Raw genomic sequence first — 27024 nt, 5'->3', positions numbered from 1 at the left:
TAAAATAAGTATAATTCTAAGAGGAACAAAAGGCAAACAAAATAAATTTAATCAAAAATCTGAGCTTTTAATAAAAAGAAAAAAAGCAAGCAGACCCATTTTGTATCTGCATTTGCATTGATTGAAGTCTTAATGCCTGTACACAAGGCACCGAATAGTTTAGCATCTCCATACTCACTTATGTCTCTCTCCATGTCCCTTACATTAGCCTTAGCCCATCAAACCCTGCAGCCTTAAATGTACCAACAATTAAGACAAAGGAGTCTGGAGAGGCAGCCTTTTATTATTATTGATCACAATTGTGGAAAAACTTACCCATAAACATCTGACATGTAACATCCATTGTTATTTATCTATTATTTATCTGCATTTATCTCTGCAGACAGCAGCCCTGTTTTAACTGACTCTATCTGGAAGCTGATTTAATTTCTTTAGTTGCATGTTCACTGTTTTATTGAATTCCAGATTTGTGTTTGTTTTTAATGTTTTATTTTATTACAATTTGATGTGAAGCATTGCATGCAGTATAAATCAAGTACATCTTTATAATTAGTAGAAGCAGTAGCTTGCTAAGTAGAGCCACCAGGAGTTGTTTACGCTCTAAGCTCTGTTCACTCACCCAGACCATGTGATGTACACTGTAGACGTCACTGTCTCCCATGTAGACTCTGATGGCTCGGAGGGTGAAGCCGTACTTCTTCCCCGAGCGATGGATGGTGATGGGAGAGTGCAGGATGTTGACCATCGGAGAGTAGTCTCTGCTGGGAGAGGAGTCCCGGGAAGAGGGGTTGGACGAGAGGGAGCGAGGAGACATGGGGCTGGCCAGAGGGGAAGCACCGTGCTGCTCCACTGTGGAGAGTGATAGAGTTAAAATCACATCAGAGGATCAAATTAAATATTTTTTTTTACAGTTAATAAGCTAATGCAATTCAATACGTGCCTGTACCTGCAGGAATGATGACAGACAGAGCCGTAGCAGAAGCAGATTTGATGACTTTGGTTCCTGGTCGTGAGCTGCGCTTTTCCCCTTCAGCCGAGAGCTGCTGGTGGCGAACTCTCCGCAGCACCAGGTCAGTGGTGGCCCCGCGAGGCCCCTGTGATTCTGGAAGCCCCAGAACGCCGGCACTGCCCGACAGAGGCAGCGATGGCTCAGCAGGTCTCAGGATCTTGTCTGTGATACAGTAGAGACATAAAACCCAACCGTAAAAAAAACTGCAAACACACGTTCAGGCTCACAATGTGATGTGATGTGCTCAGTGAGGCTGTGCTGCCTTGTCCCTTCTTACCTCCAGCTGTGTGCCCGTTGCTGTCTTTAAGGTAAGCTCTCAGATCACCCTGAGAGGGGGTGGAACCCATGGCTCCTTCTAGGGAAGTCCCCCTCGTCTTCACCGGAGGCTGCCTGCTGGATATCGGCAGCTCAGAGTCCACTTCCAGAGGGGAGGCCAAGCGGTGTGTATCCATGAGGGCGGAAAAGCGTCTTCGGGCCCCGGACGGTGGGCTAGAGTCGCTCTCGTAGAAGGAGGACTCAGAGCAGGACAAGCGCTTCCTGGAAAAGAAAAACAAACAACCAAGAGATTAGAATCAAATCATTTAAAGCCCCAGTATGTAACTTATTTGGCTTTTTATTAGTAAAAATCAAATATTGCTTTCATAAATACGTATTTCACTGAAGTTGAATCACATCCACATACAAATGAAAGCTTTCTCGTACCTTAGAATTAGTTGTTACAAGTCGTTACAAATACATAAGTGGGCGACGCACCGAACCGAGGCGGCCATGTTGCATCGCCATTTTTTTACGTTCAGTGGCAGCGTGACCGTAGGTAACCACGGAAACTCACCGGAGCTGTCGGCTCGGGGAGAAAGTTTTCCAGGTAGCGCCTGTTAAAACTGTCACCACTGTGTAGTGTGAGGAAGGACGGAGGCACTGGTGTTGTATTCAGGTGCAGTCAGGCAGACGGCCGTCAGCAAACGAACCGGATGTCATTTTATTAGACGAGAGAAAGACGGTAAAATGTGGGTCAGGTAAACAATACGACATCACCATGACAACATATTGTCACGCCTGTATTGTTTTGCCTCGTGCTGGCGGACCATTTGTTTACATAGACGCTTGTTTATCCTGTTACATGCAGCGTCTGTTGTCTGTCTGACGTCTGCCCGATTTCACGTGAATGCAACATCAAGAATACGTTCCGATATGCAACCGCACCGCTAGATGGGGGTGATTCCTATATATTATACCTTTAAAAAGAGAGTTTACTCTAGAATTTTTCTCTTTCTCTAGTAACGCACCAGGTCTATGTTCTACTGTTCCACTTTTTGCAGGCTGCACTTACATCTCAGGAGATCCAGTCCTCCAGCTCTTGTCCCTGAGGGTGACACTTCCCAGGCTCTCTCTTTTGGCCATGCGCTCCTCCCTGGGGACCTTGTGCTCCCGTAGAGTCACACCATGGGGTTTATGCTCCAGCTGGGACAGATGCTCCATACTGCTGTACACCTTTAGGTTCACAAAAAAAAGTTAGTCAAACTCTCTGCACACCGATTGTATTGTTATGTATGCAGACCGATGAGCGGTCATTGCTGTTGTAACATTTCAAATACAATCCGAGGCAGTTTTAACACATCTGCCGGGTCTGACCTTGCTGAAGCGGGGGGAGCAAGATGAGAAGCGATGAATCTCCACAGGCTCGTCATCGTTGGTATCATCTTCATCGTATGAATGCACATGGTGGTAGCGCTCAGAGCGGGCTGATGGGGGAGCAGTAATGAGATAATGAGAGAACAGCAGCATTATCTTCCTTTCTTTCCCTTCTGCTGATCTCATTCTTTATACTAATGCATGTTATTAGATACTGACACTGGCCTGTGTTCAGTGAGATGAAAGCAGTCACTGTGTGCTGAGAGCTTTCCCTAAAAAAGCAAACTCAGACAGACCCCCCCCCCCTCCTGCTCATGCTGAATTGACACAATTAAACCTTAAAAAAAAGCACATTATGCCCTTAACTGTGTCTGTCTGTATTTTCAGTGTTAATCGTGGTAGAATGTAAGAACCAGAAGACCCTGAGCTGTTCTGATGACTATGAACTTTCAAAGCTCAAGGGGATCTGTGGTCAGAGCACCCCGCAGTCCCACAGACAGACTTACTGTCAAAGTAACTGGTGTCTTCCTCTGACTCTAGGTGAGGGATGAACTCTGCCTTTTGTCTCAGCAGGCTGTTCCAGTCAACCTCTGCGAAGAATGCGTGCTGCTTCACTTCAAAAGCACCACCTAGAGGGCAGAGGAAAGAGGAGGAGAGGCGTATGTGAAGGGTGAGACAGTTTGCATTCTAGGTCAGTGATGCCCAGCCAGGGGTAGCCTGAATACATCCAGGGGGTACTATGTCTGCAATTGCAAAAAGTGGTTGGGAAAGATGGCGATGGAGCTGAAAATATATAAATTATGATTCACTTAAAAGAAAAACACATCCTTGTGTTCAGTTGTGACACATGAACATCAGCCGCTAAAGTGAGGGTGTGTGAAAACTAGCTAGCAAATAGGTTGAGTAGTCTATATGGATGTTTCAAACATATACACTCAACATAATGGACAAATAGTTGAAATAGTGAGATAAAATGAAGTTTAAAAAGTTGGAATAGTAAGGTAAAAGGTGATGTGTGAACAATTAACAAAAAAAAAAAAAAAAAAAGTAGCTGCTAATGCAAATTCTTAAAACTGTTAGCTAAAAGTAATGTATAAACAACAGTTGAAACATAAGCTAAAGATTACAAACAGTTGAAATAGTGAGAGGTAATGGATAATGCTACTGTAAATAGTTGAAATAGATCATATTTTTGTCATACTGTAGCAACAGGAAACAGACAGTTCAAATTGGATAAACAGCTAAAATTATTAGCTAGGTGAATTATAATAATAGGCTAGTAGCTAAATAGTTAGCCAAAGATAATTGACAAAGACTTGAAGTAGATAACTAATGGTTCAAATTTGACCAAACCCAAATTGACCCATCTTAGAATTAATTTAAATGGACACATTTGGAACAAAATACATGATTTTGATAAAGGAGTTAAAATGACCAGGTTTTAAGGAATAAAAAGCTGAAATGACTGCAGTGGGTGACTGACCTGTGCCCAGTCGGACCAGTGGGTTAGTCTGCAGCAGGGAGGAGATCAGGTTCTGGGCATCAACAGGTAGAGCCTCATCGGCCTCTGGCCAGACGATGTCATCTGCAACACACAGAAGCACATTTTTGGTGTGGGAAAAATAAAAGACAGAAAATAAATCTGTTAGTGGTGTACAAACCTATAAATACCCGTCTTACCTGTGATGACCTGTCCAAACAGCTCCTCTGGTGTGTCTCCAAAGAACGGCACACAGCCCACCAGGAACTCATACAGGATGATGCCCATCGCCCACCAGTCCACTGGCTTCCCATACCCCTGACGAAGGATAACCTCGGGGGCAATGTACTCTGGAGTCCCACAGACCTTAAAGAGAATTACTTGATTTCTTTAGTCGTTAATTAGACTTCATGTGAACTACATGCAACACTGTCCAGATTTTTAACAACACTTTGTTACATTTTATTTATCTTCAGTATTGTGAAATCTGTAATTTCTGAAATGATCTTAAACCTGCTGGTAAAGCATTAATCAGATGAGTTAATTTTCTATTTGTAGGAGCTGTTGAAAATGATATCTTGGCTGAGTGGCAGACACTTAACGCTAAGCGGATGGCACATATGAATGGAGCATGCGTATTTATGCCAAGTTTACAAGATCACCCCAGAGATGCCAAGACAAGATGAAAGCCCCGGTGAGTGTTTTCATGTGCAGATGGGTATGCACTGAACGCTGAATGCTGATTTCTGGCTGGCATAATGCACACACAAAGAAACAATGAGGCTTCGATTCAAAGCGTGAGCACCAAATGAAATGCTTGAGGAAACTAACCTAACCGAAAAAGAGAAATGATTAGAATAACTGAGGAAATACTGGCCTATTGTTCTGCCAACTGTTAATGGCCTCATTTTTTTTTCATGCTTCAGAAATGCCTGGCACACAATGACAGGGAATATCTTTGCATAGAAATGAAGACATCAAAGGACGTTTCATATTTCAACTTTGCTTGGATCACACTGTCTACAGTGTAGCGCTGCCAAAAAGACAATTTCAAGTTATAATTTATATATTGTTTTGATAATTTGAATTCATTTTCATTTTGCTCATTGTTGGTAGATTTAAGTGACCTAAACAAATTATAAATGTAAAATTTGGCTATGCTCTTCTTAGGAGTTTCTTCAAATTAATCTGGATTTGTGCTATTTTCATGTTGCCTTCGTAATACCTGTTTATCCAGGAACTCCCGGGTATCCTTCTCTATGTGTCCTTCATATAAGTTGGTGGTCAGACTCATCAGACCCATCTTAGACAGGCCAAAGTCTGTCAGCTTGATGTGACCCATTGAGGTAATCAAGAGGCTGAGAACAGGAACAGAAAAGTTAAGCCCAAGTTATATAATCTTTACACACAGGATATCGTTTTGAAGTAGGAATGTAATAAATAGCAATGAAAGCAAGCAGTGAGTTGCCATGTTTTGCATCATCCCTTTGCAACAGTTTGGTTTAGAAAAACTAACTCCGTCTTACTTGTCAGGCTTGAGGTCACGGTGTACGATGCCGTAGTTGTGTAAGTACTCCAGCGCTAGGACCGTCTCTGCAAAGTACATGCGCGCCATCTCCACAGGCAGAGCCCCGATGTTCTTCAGCAGAGTGGCACAGTCTCCACCTGCCGGCACAATGCATTATTTGATCAGTCTTGTGCTGACATTATCCATTAACATGAATGTCTCCTGGTAGCTGTTTGTCCAAGAGCATTTCAGCTTCCATTTAGATGAATGCCACATGTACAACAGAACGCTACAATGCAATCATGGAGTACAGTCATCCAGTACATGAGTATATCACACAACTCAACATTTAATCTAACCATGCAACCTATAGAATATTCATCCATGAAGTAAGTTAGCCTTTAATAAGATAGTATTCCTTCTACATATTTAGCCATATGCTAACAGAAAGGCTCGTGGATATGTCAATCAAACACTCCTGCCTGCAATATCTCAACAATTAATGGATGGATTGGATCTGATATAGACATCCATGTTTTTCATTCATTTTTTAAAAATTCATTTTATGCCAACATGAAAAAAAAAAAAAATTAAAAATTAAAAAAAAAAACGCAGACAGACAGACAATACATGACAATTCATGTGTATTCACACTTCATTCAGGTGAAGATATCTATTTAGATAAAAATAAAAAACAAAAAACAAAACCAAAGGTGCAGTAAGGTCCACAGACAAACCATCACACCCGCACACACAAAAAAAGAAAAAAAAAGAACAGTTCTCCATTTTGGAATAAGGACCCCCCCTCACCGCCCCCAAACAATGCAGTGTTACCGTGACGTTCGCATTCATAGTTTGAAGTGAATTGTTTTGACAACTACTGAATGGACTGCCCCTAAAATTTGGTGCAGACATTTATGCTCCACTCAGGATGAATTGTAATCATTTAGTCTTCTCCCCACTTGTCAACCACCAGCACCGTAATCAAGTCAAAAATGTCTGATTTGTCCAACTGGTTTATGACTAGATAATACCAGGCATTTAATACAATTAGAAAACAGCTCTGTGCAAACATGCTCAACCAGGACCAAATAAATATAGTAGCCTAGTAAATATATTAGTACTATAACTGTGAGTGTTTTTTCACGTTAGCATGTAGTTCAGGGCACTGCCATGCTTTTGATGAGACAGCATTTAAGTAGAGGCTTGCAGAGCTGTAGACTCAAAAGCTGTGTTTGTCATAATCAAAATCAATATAACCATTTCATACAGTAAATAATATTGCTTACTTTGGAAAACAGGTGGTAATCAAAGAAAGAAATATGTTTGTTTTGTGGTTTTTAAGATCTTTCTAGAGTTGTTTTACCACCATTAGCAATTTACTGTCATGTTTTCACCTGTGTATTATAAAGAGGGAGCATTGGGGCCATTGGCAACACACTGAAATATTTAGTGTATTAGACTCTACTCTAATTCAGAGCTAGTAGAAAAACACTTGAGACAGCCAACATAGCTTTTCACAGAATGGCTGGAGGTGTAGCTGTGACCAGGGTATTTAGCCAGCCAACACTTTGCACCAGTGCAACCTCTACACACACACTCACCTTCTACGTACTCCATGACCATGCAGAGGTGTCGACGGGTTTCGAAGGAACAGAACATGGAGACGACGAAGGGATTCTCTGCGAAGGTGAGGATGTCTCTTTCCACAAAGGCCTGCTGGATTTGGTTCCTCAGGATCAGGTTTTGCTTGTTAATCTTCTTCATGGCAAATCTCTGCCGTGTCTCCAGATGACGCACCAGGTACACAGCGCTGACAGACACAGAGGCACACACAGCATTTATTTTTAAAATATAAGCTTTTTCCATCCCTGACTTAGAGATGTAAAAAAAAAAAGAATCACATCCTCATCAGCAGAGTAAAGAGGAGCTCTTAATGCTCTACCCACCCGTACGCTCCATTACTGATCAGCTTGATGGTCTGGAAATCTGCTTCTCCTGGTGCTTTCATTGCTCTGATCTTCCCCTGCAGACCAAAGATCACAGTGCTGCTTTAAAAGAAGTTGCTCCTATTGACAAATTATATTATTCATCTCATCTTTTAACAAGTGTCGTCTTAGTTGTATTTATTTCACATTCACAAATACAAAGCTGCTTGTTCACTTCTGGTCTATACAGTACCTAGCTCCTGCTCATCTAATGTTTTTTGTTTACTTTGCTTAATTTTGGCAGGTGGGGGAGTTGCGCCTAATGCTGGAGGGAAGCCCACAGATTCAAGGAGAGAGAAAGGGGGGGCTTGTCTGTTTTTGTACTACTTCAGCATAAATTAGCCAAATTAGATGGATAAAAGCCTGTATGCCAAGTCATTAGCAAATGAAGCAAACATTTTCAGTGAGCTCAACAAGGACCTTGGCGGGCCAGCCGTCGTCCTGTCACTCTGCATAGGTAAGAAAATGATGGATGAATGTGGAAAATGAGCAGATTGAGGACTAATTTTGGGTCTCACCTCTGTGGAGTCGTCTGTTTCAGGCGTCAGCGGTCCCTCGCTGTCGTAACTGTCGAGGTTTACCATCTCTGGTGACAAAACAAATAGAAGACAATTAGTTGACGGTTGGTTTATTCTACAAGTTAGACCTGAGTTTGTATCCCTGCCTCACCTTCAATAGGGTCTCTGGTCAGTCCCAGCTGGCTGATGATGTAACGAGGGATGTCCGTCTTCATCAGATGACCCTCCTTGGCGTGGTCCTCCGCCGCCTCCAGCAGATGGTAAAACTCCTCCGGGTTAAACTCCTGGAAGCGAGGGAATTAAGACTTGAACCGATGATGTAATGCCGTGGACATTTTTGGAGCTCCTTGATTAACATCAAATTAATCACATTAACTTAGATTCTGCGGGCTGATTGAATTTTTCGCACATCAAAGTTGATTCGCATGTAAATCAGAAAATGTTAGAAACGGTGCCGGCTGCCTCAGAGGGGGGCTGTTTGATGATTCACTGCCTCTGGAGCAGCTCCAGAGCAGATTTGTCTCTGTGAGACACCGTCACTGCAGCTTGTGCTCTTTTAGCCTTTTCCCATATAATAATATATGACAAGGTTTATGTTGAGCCAAAATCACCAGGCCTGAGCACAGGGTCAGAAAGCGACAAGCAGCAAGCGGTTGAAAAACAGTATCTCCCTCCTGACAGCGTGAGCAGAGTAGCAGGGCCACAGTGAAATAGAACACATTAAAACACATTTTAACACATTTTCCTGAATAGGGTCATTTCTCCTCCTGTAAAACTATCATTTGGATGTCTCATCTTTTACTACACATTGACTTTTGCAGGCAAGGTCATTTAGGTCGACTGGTTAACCTTGACTTTGTCTTACTTTGTCAACTGTTTGAGGGGCAGCCTCAGTGTTTTTAAAATAACGGTGAAACCATAGCTGTTAAACTGAGAGTTCAATGTGTTCATTCTCACATTTGTTTTTCCTCAGTAAATTATCTGTTTCATATTTACTTTTTCTTTTCTTGTCTTAAAAGATGTCCCTGTCCCATGCTGCTATATTTCTCAGAGCACTCTGAGCTGCTATCTTTTATTTTATTCCCTTATTTTATTGATATTGTCAGTTGTGTTTTACTCTATTCTGTTGTTTTATTATGTCCTACATATTTTTTTGTTTTCTTGTTGTTATTATTAAATCTATTATAGAGCTCTGGAAATGTATTCTTAAATCAGCATCTCTACATGTTTGGCTGCCATCCACTCCAGTGTCTATTGAATTCCAACAGAAGCAAACTATACTTAATGAGGCAGTGATTAGGTTTATCACCTGAACCAAATCATATTTAATGAGGAAGAGTATAAAACACTGCTGTGATTAAAGATTGTGGTTATTCCACCAATGTTGATTTCTGAACTCTTCCAAAGTTTAAAAAAAAATAGTGTTCTGTTGTTTAAAAATGAATATGAACTTGTTTTCTTTGCATTATCCCAGGTCTGAAAATGCTGCATCTTTTCTGTCATTTTGACCTGCAAATAAATGCTCTAAATGACAATATTTTTATTTTGAATTTGGGAGAAATGTTGTCAGTAGTTTATAGAATAAAACAAAAGTGTTTATTTTACTCTTTTACTTTTTTTTTCCATAGCTGTATTTTGTCCAGCCTATAGCTCCTAGTATTTTTGGTAGTGGTGTCAGAATAGGAGTAGTGGTGCTGATGTGGAGCATGAGGTGAACACACGGCTCTATTTGCTGAACCATACCCACTCTTAGGGAAACCATTCAAACCTGATGGATCTTATTCACTTCTCCCCCCCTAGTTGTAACTCTATCATGCCCACATATTCTGTTTCACTTAGGAAAATGTCACAGCGCTCGGCCTGGTTGCTGCACCAAAGACCTCACGCCTTTGCCAGATATTGAACCTGACATTCTGTATTGCAGTTCAGAGTTTCATCCATTAAACTCTCTAATGCAACTCCAGGCAGCTGATCCAAAACTGATCACCCACGCTGCCAAAAACATGCAACGCATCACATCCACACTGTTATCTAAATGCTCCGATATTCAGAGAATGAGGCTGATGAATCAATTCTCCGTGTCCCTGTTTCAGCTGTCGTTTATAATCAGAAAGCTCGTCAGTGTGGCATGACTCACGGCGGGGGGACACGAGATTGAAACTCTGTTATGAAACAGACAGACACAGACACGTTGGCATCCTCCAACTTTAAATGACACCATGGTCACGGTCTGTCTGAGTCAGACTGGAAGGCAGCCAAGCAGCGGGGGGCTGCTGCCTGGTCGCACTGTGGCAGGGCAAATTTTAATCTAAATGCAAATGTCCTCGCCACCCGTACAGACCGGACCGGCTCTTATACATCAGTATTTGCTTATTCTGGTTTTCTTCTCCTGCTGTGTAATACGCCAGAGAGCTTAAATGCTTATAATGGGCTAACAAACGAGTGTCTGTGCTCATGTTTATTTAAAGAAAATTAATTTGTCTTAAGTCACAAGAGGGACGTGAACCGTGAAATGTTCTGTGGTGAAGGATTGTGTGGGTAGGAGTAGTGTTATTTTGTCGGCGTTGGTAAATAAATACAAAAAAAATGTGTGTGTGAGTGAGTGTGTTGTCTTACCAGACACTCCAGAAGCCTGGCAGGCCGTGAGATGATGAAGAGAAGTTTCTTCACCAGTTCTGTGACGAAGGCCATCTCTGGGCTCTCTGAACGTTCAAAGGCCTGACAGAGAGACAGAGACAGAGACGAACAGACGGAGAAGACACATCAACATTTAGTCATACTGATCTATTCTGTCAGTTTAAACAGAGACAAAAAGACAGACGGTGTAACATAGACAGAGAAAGTGTTTAAGGCCGTAAGATGTAAGAATATCTGATCATCAACTGCAGATCCAATCAAACCCAAACCAGGCAACCCACAGAAATCACAGCGATCCAATCAAGCCCACAAAATGGGGTTTGGTGATGAAATTCCCTGATACCTGTTATCTCCTCGGGCAAATCACGAGCACAATTAGCCTCCAATTACCGCAGCCGCTTCACTCCCGTCTCTCACCAAAGGCATCATGTGTTTGAGTGAAATTAAAGCTGAATCTCTCCATCATCAGTAACCCTCCGCAGCATCACATCATCCCAATCAGCAGAGCAGAGGTGAGCTTCTGTGTCTCATTTCATAGACGCTGCCTCGCAAATAAATTACACTCTAACCAGTGTAGTTCAACTGTAGTGCCTCTGTTTACCCCTGTTTGTTGGAGGAAAGTGCTGAGCGAGTTAGAGCTGTGTATCATAGTGTGTCTGTGTGTGTGTTCTCCCTGTGACTCCTGTAGGGGGGACCTACCACAGAGGCTTTGAGCAGGCGTTTGTACCGTACTTATTCTGTCCGTGGGCAGGTTTTGTCATGGTGACTTCATTGCAACCGTGTAAGATACAATCACAAAACGTTACAGTCCTCATAAACTCCCATGTGAAAATGACCAACTTAAAGGGATAGTTCAACATTTTGGCAAATTGGCCCATTGCCATAATCCCTATAGTTTTAGGAGTAGGTTTGTTACCTTTAATTGTCGGTGCAAGCTATTTTTAGAACGGCGGAGCAGAGCCGTGAGCCTCAGAGCTACGCTACGGAGGCTAATGGGATTTCTTGGTTTCTCTCATCAAACTCATCAAATACACAATCCAACAACTCTAAAACGCTCTGGTGGACAAGTTGTGACCTGCACATTCACCACGCTATGAGATAATAGTAACACAACGTTACCAGACAGAGTTGTTGTCGAGGCAAATTCATGCAAAACTGCTGATGCGCGTTCCCGTCAGGTGCAGTTTTTCAGCAAGCAGTCTCTGCATTTGCCTCGAAAACAACACTGTCTCGTAACATTCCGTTATTATCTCATAGCGTGGTGAATGTGCAGGTCACAACTTGTCCACCAGAGCGTTTTGGAGTTGTTGGATTGTGTATTTGATGAGTTTGATGAGGGAAACCAAGAAATTCCCATGAGCCTCCATAGCTCTCTGAGCAGCTCTGAGCAGCTCTGCTCCGCCGTTCTAAAAATAGCTTGCACTGAGAATTAAAGGTAACGAACCTACTCCTAAGACTATAGGTATTATGGCAATGAGCAGATTCGCCAAAATGTTGAACTATTCCTTTAAATAAACATGTTTACATGTCATGCCTGATACAAAAAGTTGTTTCTCAAGCTAATTTACTGAATTTTTATATAACCCAACCATTAGAATTTGTATCTAAAGATGTGCAATATTTAGGGTGTGGCTGCTTTGAGTGACAAATGGGTGAGCATGTGCTGTGTCCTGTGTGTTTGCTCACACTTGCTGATTTTTGGATTAGCTGGCAGGTAGACAGAGTCAGACACTGCCAACATGGCAACGGTGGAGCAGCCCCTCTGAGCTTAAACCTCTTCGGGAAATTAAAAAAATTGACTTAGCAGGTGTTTTTAAAGGAAGGAAATATTAATTGTAAACAATTGTTGAATCTCAGGGAGGGTGCACACAAGGGTGAGGAAAACTAATAGTAAAGTGTTTACAAGAAAGCACCACCGGGCACCTTTAACATAGCAGACGTACAATAACTTTGCCTGGATAAAATCATCTAAATCTGAGAAATTTTTATTTAAACATTATTTGATTATGTGTAATAATATATTTGATGATGATGAATTTTTATGTGTGTGTGTCTATGTTATTTTTGAGTGCCAACATAATTTTGTTGTGGCAATACAATGACAAATAAACGTCTTCATATCCTTATTTTAAATCATAAATTGATTTTCAAGATTCATGAGAGCACTGAAACACACTCGTTCTGCAGGGCTGAACTACAGAGGTGGGGGGTTATTTTCAGTGTCTCCATTTGTAACAGTGACCCATTTAACATCAAATAGTCATTTTTTATATCTTACTTTATAATTTATTAACATGTTTCTTTTAGCTCAAGTAGGAAATCTGTTAGGTTATTGTCATTGCATCTTTTGAACTCACATCGTGGAGCAGTTTCTCCAGATTCTCCTGCAGCTCAAAGAAGTAGACGGAGGTGATGAGACCCTCGCGGGCCTTGGCCAGGCAGTCTCTGGACAGCTCAGCTATCTGGTGGTGGATGAAGCTCAGGACTCCATCAGCTAATGGCAGGACATTTTCCGGAGAGAAAGCATGGATGAACTCAGCCAGCCTCTCCTCCATCTGTGCTGTGGCCTGGTGGAGGACAAAGGGTGGGGAGCACGAGGGGAGAGGAGACAATATATTTTAGATAGTGTTTGGAAAATGATTGCATTTCCTTAAAGAGCGATAGGTTTGTGTTCAGAAAGCAATTTCATCTATGGCCCAGACAACACGGCTCAGCTGATCTACAGTGACTATGATGCCATTTTTTCCATTTGATTTCTGTGCGAAGAAGCCAAAAGAGCTTTTAACTCGGATGAATGCCAGCTTATAATGCCCAATTTCCTCAGGCTTGATTTTTATCACTGAGGAAGCTTTCTGCCCATTTCCTTTTGATACCAACATCAGCCCGCCAAGAGAGCGAAAGGGAGAAAAATGAGGCAAAGGAGGAAATGTCTTTTTTGTATCAACTGTTCAAAGCTGTGGTAGCTTTTATAAACATGGTGAATAAACATGGTGAACGCGTCGGGGCTTAGCAGTGTCACATAATCTTGTTTGCTATGGTTTAGCAGCCCCAATGGCTCTTTTTTTAAAACTGTATTTGGATGTATGATATCAAACATCCATACACACAAATCTCTGAACACATTCAATCCTAAATTATATCCCATTTTTATTTTTCATTTTTCTAATATTTGAATTCCGACTTTATGGGATTAGTCATAGTTATTGAGGATGGAACGATCAGTTAAATGCCCTGTAGGCTTAAGGATTTGCTTACTGTTGTGGGATATGATGTTTATCATATTCCATGAAAAACACAACCAAATAACTGTGTGTGTGTGTGTGTGTGTGTGTGTGTGTGTGTGTGTGTGTGTCTTACCTTTGGAAAGCGCTCTTTGTACACATGGTTCATCATGACTATCTCATTATCATAGCAGGAGGAGGAGCGTCCCGGGCTAAAGGTGAAAACAGGAAATAATAGAATGCAGTCAAAAACATTTTTGGGAACATTTCCTGTTCTTGAAATAGGCGGCATGTCTGGACTAAGCTTTAGACCGAGTGAATACTTGACTAGATGACAACAAGTACTTATAAATATGAGGATGCATTTATTATTCTAGTAATATTATGTAAGAAAAAAAACAGCACATTGCTATTTTTAAGAGCACAGACAGTTGAAGTCATTTATTGTACAACGAACTATTGCTGCCACAGTCATCTTGGTCTGGTATGATCAGTAGCATCTGGTAGCTAATTTTAGCTAATTCCAGTGGACTCATTAAAGTACTTAAGTTAAAGAAGGTGTTGATTTGTAACCAGGGTCAGTAAGTCAGTTAATGAACTTATTAACCCTTTTTCTTTTTGGCTCTTCCTCTTTTTCCGGGTAGCAAGCTACTGCGAACAGACCAGTTTTGTGTGTTATTTTGTGTATAAATTTAAAGTGAACTAGTGTAATCAACATTGCACTAGCACAAGCTGAAGTCAGCAGCATGTCCTTTAGTACCATCTATCAAAAGTTTCCTCACATTAGTTAGCATGAGCACAGCACACTTTTTGTTCATACTTTTTTATCCCATGTCTTCTATAAAAAGTTACTTTAAAACAGGAAAATTCAAGATGTGGTTATATAAAAACAAGATCGACCAGGGGTCACCCCTGTAAATCTGCTTGGAAAGTGTCCTTAAATAAAAGTCGAGGATAGTGATTAATCTGGTGGGTGCTGCTGGTGCTGACCTGAGACTGCGGGAGCGCAGGCGCATGTGGGGAGAGCAGCGGCCCCCATCATCATCTGTGATGCTCTCAGTGCTGCCAAAGTGCTTGGATAAGAAGTGGAGCTCATCCATGGTTGGCTGGAAGGGCAGCTGGTGCAGTCGCTCCTGTGAGGAGCTGGAGGACTGGAGTGGTAGGAGAGGAAGAGGAAGAGGAAGAGGAGGGGAGGTACAAGAGAGAACGGAGGAGGAAGCAGACAAGGAAGGGGAGAGGATTGGGAGGTGGGGAGAGGGAGTGAAACAAAAATATTAGTAAGGGCGGAGAAGAGGTTGCACGGACCCAAAAGAAAAAGTGCCAGAAAATGAAAGCTAAATTTTATTAGTTGTTCAGTTCAGTTCAGTTCAGAAAACTTTATTATCCCCCGAGGGGGCAATTTGTTATGCGACAGGCAGAGCAACACCAAAACACAAACAAGTCAAATACAAAACATAACAAGTGCATTTCAATCACAAACATTAAGACTCCGGGCACCAGTGCCTCGGGGGGGAAGGGGGGCAGGCTCACAGTGGCTGATTTAAAAAAACCAATAGTAATTGGTACAAAAGTATTCCGAAATCTATTTGTTCTGAGCCTGGGTACCGTGTACCGGCGGCCAGATGGCAGGAGCCTATAATGGGAGGCCAGCGGGTGAACAGGGTCGGACAGGATCATCTTAGCTTTCCTAGTCGCCCTGGCTCTGTACAAAACAGAGAGCTCCTCCAAGCTTGTCCCTGCAATCCTGCCACACATCCTCACTATGCTACTGAGCCTATTTTTATCTTTAGCAGTGAGGGACCCAAACCAACAAATAAAAGAGAAGGTTAAAATAGACTCGATAAAACAAGAATAAAATATCTTAATAGTTGAGCAAATTTGTTGCTCGTGAAGCTGAAGTGTTAATGCAGTTGTCCAGTGAACCACAGGTTCAGACCCATAAATCTGCACAGACAAACCTTGTCTCTCTGCCTCATTTGCCTTCATCAAAGTAATGAAACCTAGACCTCCTTCACTTTCTTTGTTAATCCAAAGATCGATCCGAGACAATCAGACCTAACAACGTGGCTGGAAGAGAGTGGGGCCTTCATTTTTCTTTGTTTTATGAATGTCGTGGTTCTGTACTTTCATTTCTCTATTCACTGTCTTGGAGGGTCAGTGTTTCTGTTTCTCTACTCTCCCCAGAGAGCACGACTGCAGCTGTGACATCTATTTTATTGGACTTTTACATTGATGTGAGGTCAAACCTGGAACCTACCAGAGGCTGTATACTTCTAATATCTGATCACTTTATGCCTTTATCTCTTAGATGCTGCTGCTTTTTTTTATTACTAATATTATTTATTTATCATTTTTTAAATAATCTAGGATCTTTATTTTATATGTTTTTATTCTATTTGAATGTTCTGATTTTTGCACTGCTTTTAATCTAGGAGCACACCATTTCATCTCTTTGTACACCGTACAAGAAATGACAAATAAAAAACCTTTGAACATTGACCTTTCCAAATAGAAAATCCGTACTTTCAAAGTTTTATATTAAATCTGCTCAAAACAGCAACAAAAAAAACCTTGCAAATAACACACAGCAATGAAAATGATTATTGTAGCCAGGACATTAAGGCAGCATTCACATCTAACCTCAAACCATAAAATATGTGATCAAATTTGACATTGAAAATTGAAACACTGGAATAAATCTCTGGTCAAATGTGAATTCTTATGTCAATAACGTTTTTCTGCCACAATGTTCAATTCTACCATCCACCATACTCTGCATTACTGTCATATCGTAGCAGCATTGAATACTCTCCACAGCTTTCTCAATTCTCAGGTGGGGACATACCATATCAGTAAATCTGAGACACAATTTGAAGCAAGGCCATTTAAGGCTATAAAGTCAGCTATAAAATTTTAAAATCAATCTCAAAATCTAACGGGGAGCCAATGTATGGTATGTATGGAGGGAGGAAAGCCCCAGAGTAATGGGAATGTACCTGTTTGTTCCAGTAATAGGATGAGCAGAAGCATTTTGTAGAGGCTGAAGATGATGGATGGAGGCCTGGCTAATACCTGATTAAAGTGCCTTACAGTAATCAAGCTGAGAATAGATAAATGATCCCGATCTCAAATTCCTGACAGAATTATGAGAAATTGTGCTGTGCATGTACCGATATAAATTTGTTTACTTTCTACTGCCGTTCCAGTTTTTTTTTTTTAATCCACCCTTATGTGTGAAGAGATGACACCGTTAACTCAACTGTCAACTGTAAAACTATAAAAGTGGAGTAAGAAAATGAAAAGTAAACAAACATGTCCATCCTGTTCTTAGTAGAAATCATAGCCTTGCTAATAAATGGTGGGGTTCAGAGGCACTTGTGTTCATTGTGTTGAACTGTTCAACATTTTGGGAAGGTAGATTGTCTGATGCTATTCATATGTGTCACTAGCTGCTAATTAGCTTAGGTTGAAGACTGGAAACAGTAGGAAACAGCACAGATAAATCCACCTATTATCAGTATTAACATGCGGCCATTAACAAGGAATTGTTATTTTCCTTAAATTAATAGAAAACTGCACTTTACAATAAGGGTCCCTTAATTAACATTAGTTAGTACATTATTAAACATTAATATATAATGCTGAGTAATGCATACATAATGATAACTAATTACATTATTCAACTTTTATTATTACTTAATAATGTATTAACTAACTTTGAGTAGTAAACATTAATTAACTGCTTACTAATAGGGTACACTAATTAATGTGTTTCCTAATCCTAAATAATACATAATAATGATTGTTAACATATTTGTAAACAGTTAATTAAAACTTAATAATGTATTAACTAATGTTAATTAAGGGACCCTTATTGTAAAGTGTTACCGTATCTTTCAACTTTTATAATACCAGGGTCATTTCAGCACTGATGACTGTTTTGCATGAAATTGTTTAGATGATAGGGTAAAGGAAGAGGGAACATGATGGACGAACTGGGCTCCACAGTTCAGTCATAATCACAAAAGTATTAGGATTACTTTCAGTGAAATATCTTTTTGTTTCTAATGACAGCCTCTGGATTCATTTAGCCCCTGCTTAAATTACAGTGGAACATAATGTGCTTCATCTCATGCCAGCTACTCTCTACTCTATGCCACATTTCTCATGACCCTCTCATCCCACCGTCCAAGCACTCATCACTTTCCCTTCCTGTCTCCCTCCCTCCATCCATCTAACCCCTTCATCATCCACAGCCAGATGGAGAGTAGAAACCAGGCCTGTGACGTTGTTCTTACGCAATTAGACACGCATAAAAAGAAAAAAATGTGATAACAAATAACATGGTGAACATGAATGGAGTTAAAATGTACTGGATGTTCTTTTAAGTGAAAGGTGGTAAACGAGATATCGTCGCTTTCTTTATATGCTTAACACTAAAGAATGAGGCCAGAGTGAAATGAAAATGTCTTGACATGGTGAGAATATAACAACGGATGCAGAAGCTGGCTCTATAGATTACATCATCACCAATTACAGTAATTTATGTCTCTGGTTCCCGAACCTTTGTGTCTGACGTACAGTCAGATGAGCTCATCCACTCCAACAGCAACACCGCTGGTTACAATCAAAACCAAATTTGTTCTCATTAAAGAAGCTATTTGTAAGTTTTCTCTGCTGCTGAATGTGGTTTATTGCCAGGAGCTGGTGGTGGTGATTGTTTCTTGATGGGAGTTTCTGCTATCATTATCTTTATGATCATAGATGTATAATACACCATCTGAGCAGAGCTACTTAGCCTATATCTTCAGTGTAGACTGGAGGCTACAGTGAGTTGCTATCAGAAAGAGAAGGGCTCGCTGGTTAGCATGCTAACTTCTGTAGAATGTGGCAAGAGTTAACACTGAGACCAAGGTTAGTGAGTTAAAGCAACACTATGTCGTTTCTTAACCTAAAAATAATGTTTTTAAACTCATTCAATTAGTTCGGAAACTACATAGTGTTACTTTAAGGAATTAACTCTGACTGAACTCAGTATTTTCCTCTTGTCCAGTAAATAAACAGCTCCTATGCTAACGCTAGCAAGCATCAGCAAATATAATTTATCCCTATAATCATATAGCTAGAATTCTTACAAGAACTTATTCATGACTGAATAGTCAGTGTTCACTTAAAGGTCAGGTTTGTATTACGTTAGTATTTCCATTTTTTCCCCAACACTTCAGTATTTCAACCTTTTAACCGAGCATTTCCTAACTTGGTATGATCTCCTCTGCCACTTCTTATCTTATTTCATGCACTTTCAAATAACAGTGCATTAATCAAAATTGTGTTTTAAAAAATCAGTTTAGTTCACTTCCTTGGGTTTAGTTATTGGTTGAGATCTGTATACCCCTGGTAATGGTAGAACTAACCCTGTGGGAACAAGAGATGAGAGGAGAGTGAAGGTATTTACCGTGGAGCTGGGCGTGTTAGTGCCATATCCCGAAGAGGGCAAAGATGCCAAAGACCATCGGCGTCCATCCGCTCTGCAGAGAAAACAAATGTTACATCAAACAGAAGCCAAATGTGATGGATGCGTTTTGTAATATAAACCAGATAATGCTGTTTATATTAGCTACTGCATTAAAGGGATAGTTCAACATTTTGGCAAATTGGCCCATTGCCATAATCGCTATAGTCATAGCAGTAGGTTCATTACCTTTAATTGTAGGTGTAAGCTATTTTCAGTACGGCGGAGCGCAGCAGCTGGCTGCTCAGAGCTACGCTATGGAGGCTAACGGAATTTCTTGGTTTCCCTCATTAAACTCATCAAATTCAACATCCCAAAACTCCACAGCGCTTTTGTAGACAAGTTGTGACCTGCACAATCACCACGCTATGAGATAATGACGGAACGATACGAAACGGAGCCGTTTTCGAGGTAAATTCATACAAAACCGCTGATGCGCGTTGCGTTCAGGGACAGTTTTTCAGCAAGCAGTCTCCGTATTTACCCTGTATTTACCTCGAAAACGGCTCCGTTTCGTATCGTTCCGTCATTATATCATAGCGTGGTGGTTGTGCAGGTCACAACTTGTCTACAAAAGCGCTGTGGAGTTCTGGGATGTTGAATTTGATGAGTTTAATGAGGGAAACCAAGAAATTCCGTTAGCCTCCATAGCGTAGCTCTGAGCAGCCAGCTGCTGCGCTCCGCCGTACTGAAAATAGCTTACACCTACAATTAAAGGTAATGAACCTACTGCTATGACTATAGCGATTATGGCAATGGGCCAATTTGCCAAAATGTTGAACTATCCCTTTAAGTGTCTTAAATAGTTATGGTTCCTCTTTAATGACTGTGAGGTAGTAAATATCGCTGTAATGCAAACCCTGACAACCCATTTTCACATTCTCCAGCAACACATCTCAATTTCAGTGGCACTAAAAAAAAATTCTATTCAGCAGGCCAATGACTTATAAGACATCCAGTTTGTCCCTGGAGCAGAGGAGAGCACAGAGGACTCATTCATTGCGCTTCTGTATGCCGCGATCACACAGTGACAGGCAGGCAGACAGATTTGATAAATGAGGACAGAGGATTTACAGGAAGACCAGGCTCACAGAGACTCAGCTCCTCGCCCTGTGTCTGACTGAAGGGGATGGAGGTAAATAACTGTCCCTCTTCACATACGGATGCCTATAGAGCACATGGCTAATACATGCACCATGGCTCACACTACCGCTGTCAAATGAGCTTTTCTTTAACAGGCTTCAGCCCTTATGTTTATTGTTAGGATTTTCTTCTTGGCTAAGCAAAATTAATGAGTGGAATAAATAATCTTTGTTTGATTTATTTATTTTTTTTGAAAATCAGGATTTGTAAATGACAATAATCTTCCAGTGTTATGTGGTGTTTACCTAATAACATTCATATGAAGAACTATAAAAATCAGACACTACAGTTTCAATGATCATGGTCAAATCAGTTGTCCAATATGCATATAATGATAATTCAGACTGTGGTATGTGCATGTGTGGCCAAGGTAAAAATGGATTAATATCAAGATACACTGGATGGTCAAATGCATGTGAACACCTGAACATTACATCCATCTGTCATTGAATTAATCTGCTTTCCTTAAGGTTCTTGTATCCGGCTGCAGGGATTTGCTCCCGTTCAGCCACAAGAGCATTAGTGAGGTCAGTCACTGGTGCTGTGCCATGAGGTCTGGCTCACAGCTGCTGCTCCAGTTTCTAACAAAGGTGTTGGAGGACACCTGATGACACCGAGGTCTCCTACTGCACTGAAGCTTTACAGATGTCCCTCACTTGTAAGCTGCTTTGGATAGAGGTGTCTGCTGAATGAGTAAATGTAAAATGTAACTGAAATTATATATAATGTATTAAAAAAATTATACATTATATACACGGTTGCCCATAAAGTTGGAATAAAATATATATTTGTTTACCTCTTCCCGTGAAATGATTGAGACAATGTGATTTATTCGTGATACATAAAGTGTATATCTTCTCAAAACTTTATTGATCTCTTGCAAATATATCACTGTGAAAATTAAGCCACAATTAACCTTTGTAATAAAAATAAAAAATAAAATAAAAAAGAGGAATTTTATGGGCATACGTGTCCTACAGCATTAAAGGGACAATTCAACATTTTGGCAAATTGGCCCGTTGCCATAATCCCTATAGTCATAGCAGTAGGTTCGTTATGGAGTTGTTTTTGAGGTAAATTCATGCAAAACGGCTGATGCGCGTTCCTGTCAGGGGCAGTTTTTCGGCAAGCAGTCTCTGCATTTGCCTCGAAAACAACTTTGTCTCGTAACGTTCTGTTATTATCTCATAGTGTGGTGAATGTGCAGGTCACAACTTGTCCACCAGAGCGTTTTGGAGTTGTATTTGATGAGTTTGATGAGGGAAACCAAGAAATCCCATTAGCCTCTGTAGCGTAGCTCTGAGCAGCTCACTGCTCTGCTCCGCCGTTCTAAAAATAGCTTGCACCGACAATTAAAGGTAACAAACCTACTGCTATGACTATAGGGATTATGGCAATGGGCCAATTTGCCAAAATGTTGAACTATCCATTTAAGATGTATCTTCATGAATTAGGCTAAATCACCTACAGTACACAGCAGTACAGCATGTTGACAAAGGTGTGGCCATACTGCATCCTGAGTATCTTCTGATACAAACTCAAGTACTTCCATATAAACAGATGCACCTATTCATGTCCACCTGTCCACACACACAAACTGGCTCACCCCTCTTGCCACCTCACTGGAGCAGCATGAATAAACAGAGGTGCTGTGAATGTAATGGCCTGGCCCTGTCATACATGAGTCAGCCTGTTACAGCGCAAGAACCTGCCGGTGGAGCGACGGGCTCCCCGCTCTCCAGGATGTGTGAGACTTCGCACAACAACTGATCCACACCTCCCCTGTTCTCTGATGCTCACTTGTTCCTCTCTCTCTCTCCTCCCTCCTCCCTTTGTCTCACGCTGACTTCACCTCTTCCCGTCTCCCCTGTCCCACTGCAGCTCTGACATAAACGCAGGTGGGAATAAACACATCACACAGTCACACTCAACCTATGTAGTGATATAAAGCAGTGACCTTCTGGAGGAGGCAAACGAGAAGTGTGCCGGGTTGCCGGGGGAGAAGTTTCGTGGGCTGTCCAGAGGGCTGCTTCCTGGTGGGACAACGAGACACACACACAAAGGATGAGACACAAGAGCGACACAACTTACACAGAAATATGATAGCAATCTCACACATAATAACCAAAATCAGTTTTAGTTTTGGTTGAAAGCTGAATTATTTGATTTGTCTTGGTGTCTGTCCTCCTCCCTGGTTTGGTCACAGGGATGACTGATGGATGGCGGAGCCCACTTAAATACAAAATGCCCATGAAATGGACCAGACCAATTATTTGAGTTAAGGTTCCTGTTTTGTTGTATTTGTTGTCTTTTAAATCTTCTTTTGGGAAAAGTAAACCAGAGCTTCTTTGTCCCCTGACTGCTGCTCTCAAAAAGAGAAACATAAGACCTCAAGGACAGTTTACATCTTGTCACAATGCTTCTCTCTATTTTCCTGCGAGGTGTGGCTCTAAAGCTGAATCTGGCCAATATGACAACCTGACTATTCACACTTAGTGGGTTGGATCTGAGCGGGTAAATGGTGTGAAATTGATTTAGAATTTTTTTTACAAACCATAAAGGCCTGATATTGATTTTTAGACTGATGGGTGATTTGTTTATTTGTCCTGCCTTGTTCTGCGGACAATAATGTGGGTGTTTTGATTAATGGACTGACAGGTTTGGTTGGAGCTGTTTTCATAGATGAATGAAATCAAATCTACAAATTACAGGGAGCGGCTCGAGTGCACAGACCTGCAAGCACGTTGGGAATTAAATAGAGCTGCAACAATTAATCGATTAATCGAACAATAATCGATTATTAAATTAATCGTCAACTATTTTGATCATCTAACATCAGTTTTTAAGAAAAAAAAGTCCAAATTCTCTGATTTCAGCTTCTTAAATGTGAATATTTCTGGTTTCTTTGTTCTTTTATGACAATAAACTGAGTATCTCTTTGGTTTGTGGACAAAACAAGACATTTGAGGACGTCATCTTGTGGTTCGGGAAACACTGATTGATATTTTTCAACATTTTTTTTTACATTTTATTGACCAAACAACTAATCGATTAATCGTTTAAATAATCGACAGATTAATCGATAATGAAAATAATCGTTAGTTGCAGCCCCAGAATTAAACCAAAAACAGGTTGAAATTGAGAGTTTTAATCATATTCAGAAACTTAATTTTGTATCATTTAGCTTAAGGAATAGTTCAACATTTTTGGGGCATCTTCACTGTCTTATAGAGAGTTGGAAACAAACTGTAACTCAGGTGTGCTACGTTACCGAGGTGTCCAGGGAGGGGCAGGGGGGAGTGTGGGCGAGGCAACGTGGGCGAGGTGGTGGTCAGGATCAGACTCTTCCTGTTGCTTGTGCGACAACTGCAGAGAGAGAGAGAGAGAAGAAAAAGAAGAGAGTCAGAGATTAAACTAAACGAGGGCGATATTGCGAATCACTGTGTCAAAGTCGGCGCAGCAGAGTCAGTATCTGTGCACAGCTGCATCTTTAGGTGCAGGAGAGGCGGACACGTGCACATCCATGGCTCACTGCGGGAGCACAACAGCGATAAAGAGGATTCAATTTCCTCGGTCATCCATCCCTGTCTGCTTCCTCTTTGCCAAAGATAAGAGAGAGGGTGGAACAAGATGAGAGGGAGGGGAAGTTGGGCTGGATAGCAGCAACAAGCGAGCAGGAGGAGAGAAGAGAAATGGACTTTTTTTTTCCCAGGGAAAAAGAAAAATATTGCAATAACGTCAGCTTTTCCGTGACCTCACTTAATTGTGTTTGAGAGCCTTAATAGCAGCCACTACCACAGTGAGTCACCTCGGCTCTGCCCGCGGACTCCACACACGCTCACACTGAACATGATATTGCTGCTGCGCACTCACACACCATTAGGCTGTGAATCAGATGAGCTTTTTATATTTACAAGCTACACTTAGTTTGTCAGAATACTCTCGCTGCAGCAGTGCCAGACCTTTCAAAGGCTTTTTTTTTTTTTTAACTTTTTTTTTTTTTTATTACACGGCGCAGTCTGCTCTGGTTTCCAAGGCAGTGTGAGGGGCATAAACAAATGCAAATAAAAACAAGTGGGAACAAAGGGGAGAGAACAAACGAAATGCAAACAGCAGCATCTCATCTTCAGAGTCGAAGGGAGAGAACGGTTGGTTTCCCCTCCGTCTCCTCTCAGCCTCTGTCACATGGGTACACATGTGAGTGGGAAACACACACACACACACACACACACACACACTCAGACATTTAAACACCTTCATTGACACTTGCAGAGACGTGAGTTGACTGAAATGGCATTAACACATGAGGATGGCACAGAGGTGATGGGTGGACAGGGAGAAGGCAACACCTCTGGTATGTTCAGTAATTAAATATCACATCTGATTGTGATTAATTTATTTAATGATTAAAAAATACTTTAAAAAAGACCAGTTGCTTCTATTACTTAATAATCCTGCATAGAAAAAACAGAGGAATTCCATCTGAGTGATAAAACACCCATAACATACTGCTGCTTCACTTTTATTACCCTCGCCTTGCCTTGCCTTCTTAAATCCCCTGTGTTGTCCTCTTGGATGTGGATGGACACACACTGACTGCTTGTGGCAGCGTTAACACCTGTCATCTTTACTTACTGGGCAGCGCTGCGCCACCTTGACACGCTGTCAACCGGGGCATCTGGGAAATCATCCAATCTCTTCCCTCCATTATCAGGGTTTAAGACAAAACTATCATTTGCGTGTTTATTTTGCAAAAATAACCAAGTTTACGGGAAGTGGGCATGGCCTGTGCAGTTTTATTGTCGGGATTTTTTACAACTTGTAAAAAAAAAAAAGAAAAGAAAAGAAAAGAAAAAAGTCTTTCTGTTTAGATGTGAACTAGATAGAGGTCATGATAGAATCTTAAAGTTATAATACAGTATGCAGGAATTTGCCCCATCTAGCGGTGCAGTTGCATATCGGAACGTATTCTTGATGTTGCATTCACGTGAAATCAGGCAGACGTCAGACAGACAACAGACGCTGCATGTAACAGGATAAACAAGCGTCTATGTAAACAAGTGGTCCGCCAGCACGAGGCAAAACAATACAGGCGTGACAATATGTTGTCATGGTGATGTCGTATTGTTTACCTGACCAACGTTTTACCATCTTTCTCTAGTCGAGTAAAATTACATCCGGTTGGTTTGCCGACAATATTTGATTTTTGCTAATAAAAAGCCTTAAACATGTAACTAAATTAATAGTGATTAAATACTAATGTGTGTGGATGTCAGTTTACCAAACCTCTGTCGCCCACTCCTGTACAACCTTGATGCTAGGGGCTTAAGATAATGTTATGACAAAGAAGAAGAGAGGAATCATGTAATAAAAAAGATATTTGTTGCTGCAGCTACTTCGATACTTACTTTAAAAAACTGTCTATTGTGAGTCCAACAATGTTATAGGAGTGCAGGCTTAAACTGGTGGAGTAATCAAGGTCAAACCAACAATGACAGCATAGCCACTATTCAGAAGGGAAATCCAGTGTATGGCCTTTTTTTAAGACTTGGAGGTTGGGAGTACAATGAAAGGATGCTGCATGAAAAGCTGTTGAAAGCTTGAAATGAATCTAAAACACTGTCAGGGCTATTTCTTTCTGCACATTTCCTAACGTCAGACCATCAGTCAGGCTTCTCAGATTTCAGCAGAAATCTGGATGCTGTTGGTAACCGTTCCTATTTCCAGCTGTTTTTATCCTAATAATGTATTTATTCTCTGTTTCATCCTTCACTGTAAAGTCTGCTACAGTTAAAATGCCAAGTGAGCTCCCAGCCCACTAGGATACAGTTAATACCCCACTGTCTCTTGGATTATTCCCAGTGGCCAATCTCTTACTAACACTAGTGATTGTTACTCTCCTATTGCCAGATGCAACAGATGAGATTCAATCTTCATATTCTAATCTAGAGTATTACCATCAGGTCACAAAACAGAGCCTGCAACATCTCATCTATGTGTTTTCATTATTTTAACCGCACCCAGGATGTGCTGATCGATCAGATCTATAACTGGTCTTATGGATATTGATCACACATGCCAATACAGAGTGTTTAACATGCACGTCCGGTGACTGCTATTGTGCCATTTTACACTTTTCCAATCTGGATCCATTCCACTCTGACGTTGTTGTTCTCTAACCTTAAACCTTTTTCTACTGAAGCTGCAATAATGTCACTGACACACATAGCTACACACACACACACACACCAGCAAACCATCTCAATGACAGCATGTGTTTGTGTCAGTGTGTAAGTTTCAACTGAGCTTCAGTGTCTTTTATTAGTTCAATAATTGCTTCCTCAGAGCAAAGACAAAAAGAGAGACAGAGAGCCGAG

General features: G+C 41.1%; 1 protein-coding gene across 6 annotated transcripts in view; it reads right to left on the bottom strand.

Moving 5' to 3' along the window:
• The window catches only part of LOC146983406 (microtubule-associated serine/threonine-protein kinase 1-like), a 51100-nt gene that overhangs the window by 5533 nt on the left and 18543 nt on the right, over positions 1-27024 (bottom strand). For 3 of the 6 annotated variants that reach the window (XM_085784955.1, XM_085784953.1, XM_085784957.1), the window contains 21 exons: positions 23919-24013; positions 22605-22680; positions 19448-19520; positions 14983-15143; positions 14129-14204; positions 13129-13338; positions 10751-10852; positions 8286-8418; positions 8135-8202; positions 7578-7654; positions 7233-7441; positions 5648-5786; positions 5347-5479; positions 4322-4487; positions 4125-4226; positions 3148-3270; positions 2642-2751; positions 2340-2500; positions 1287-1546; positions 947-1171; positions 620-849 (listed from right to left, as the gene is read on the bottom strand). In XM_085784955.1, coding sequence (XP_085641081.1) covers positions 620-849; positions 947-1171; positions 1287-1546; positions 2340-2500; positions 2642-2751; positions 3148-3270; positions 4125-4226; positions 4322-4487; positions 5347-5479; positions 5648-5786; positions 7233-7441; positions 7578-7654; positions 8135-8202; positions 8286-8418; positions 10751-10852; positions 13129-13338; positions 14129-14204; positions 14983-15143; positions 19448-19520; positions 22605-22680; positions 23919-24013 — 2929 coding nt within the window. Of the gene's footprint in view, positions 1-619; positions 859-946; positions 1172-1286; positions 1547-2339; positions 2501-2641; positions 2752-3147; positions 3271-4124; positions 4227-4321; positions 4488-5346; positions 5480-5647; positions 5787-7232; positions 7442-7577; positions 7655-8134; positions 8203-8285; positions 8419-10750; positions 10853-13128; positions 13339-14128; positions 14205-14982; positions 15144-19447; positions 19521-22604; positions 22681-23918; positions 24014-27024 lie in introns of all 6 variants that reach the window. The other 3 variants (XM_085784954.1, XM_085784952.1, XM_085784956.1) reach the window with 1 other exon arrangement.

Source organism: Trachurus japonicus, chromosome 8 (assembly GCF_045865225.1).
Source record: "Trachurus japonicus isolate A0001 chromosome 8, Traja_1.0".
Lineage (NCBI taxonomy): Eukaryota > Metazoa > Chordata > Actinopteri > Carangiformes > Carangidae > Trachurus > Trachurus japonicus.
This window is presented reverse-complemented; position numbering and strand designations above follow the sequence as displayed.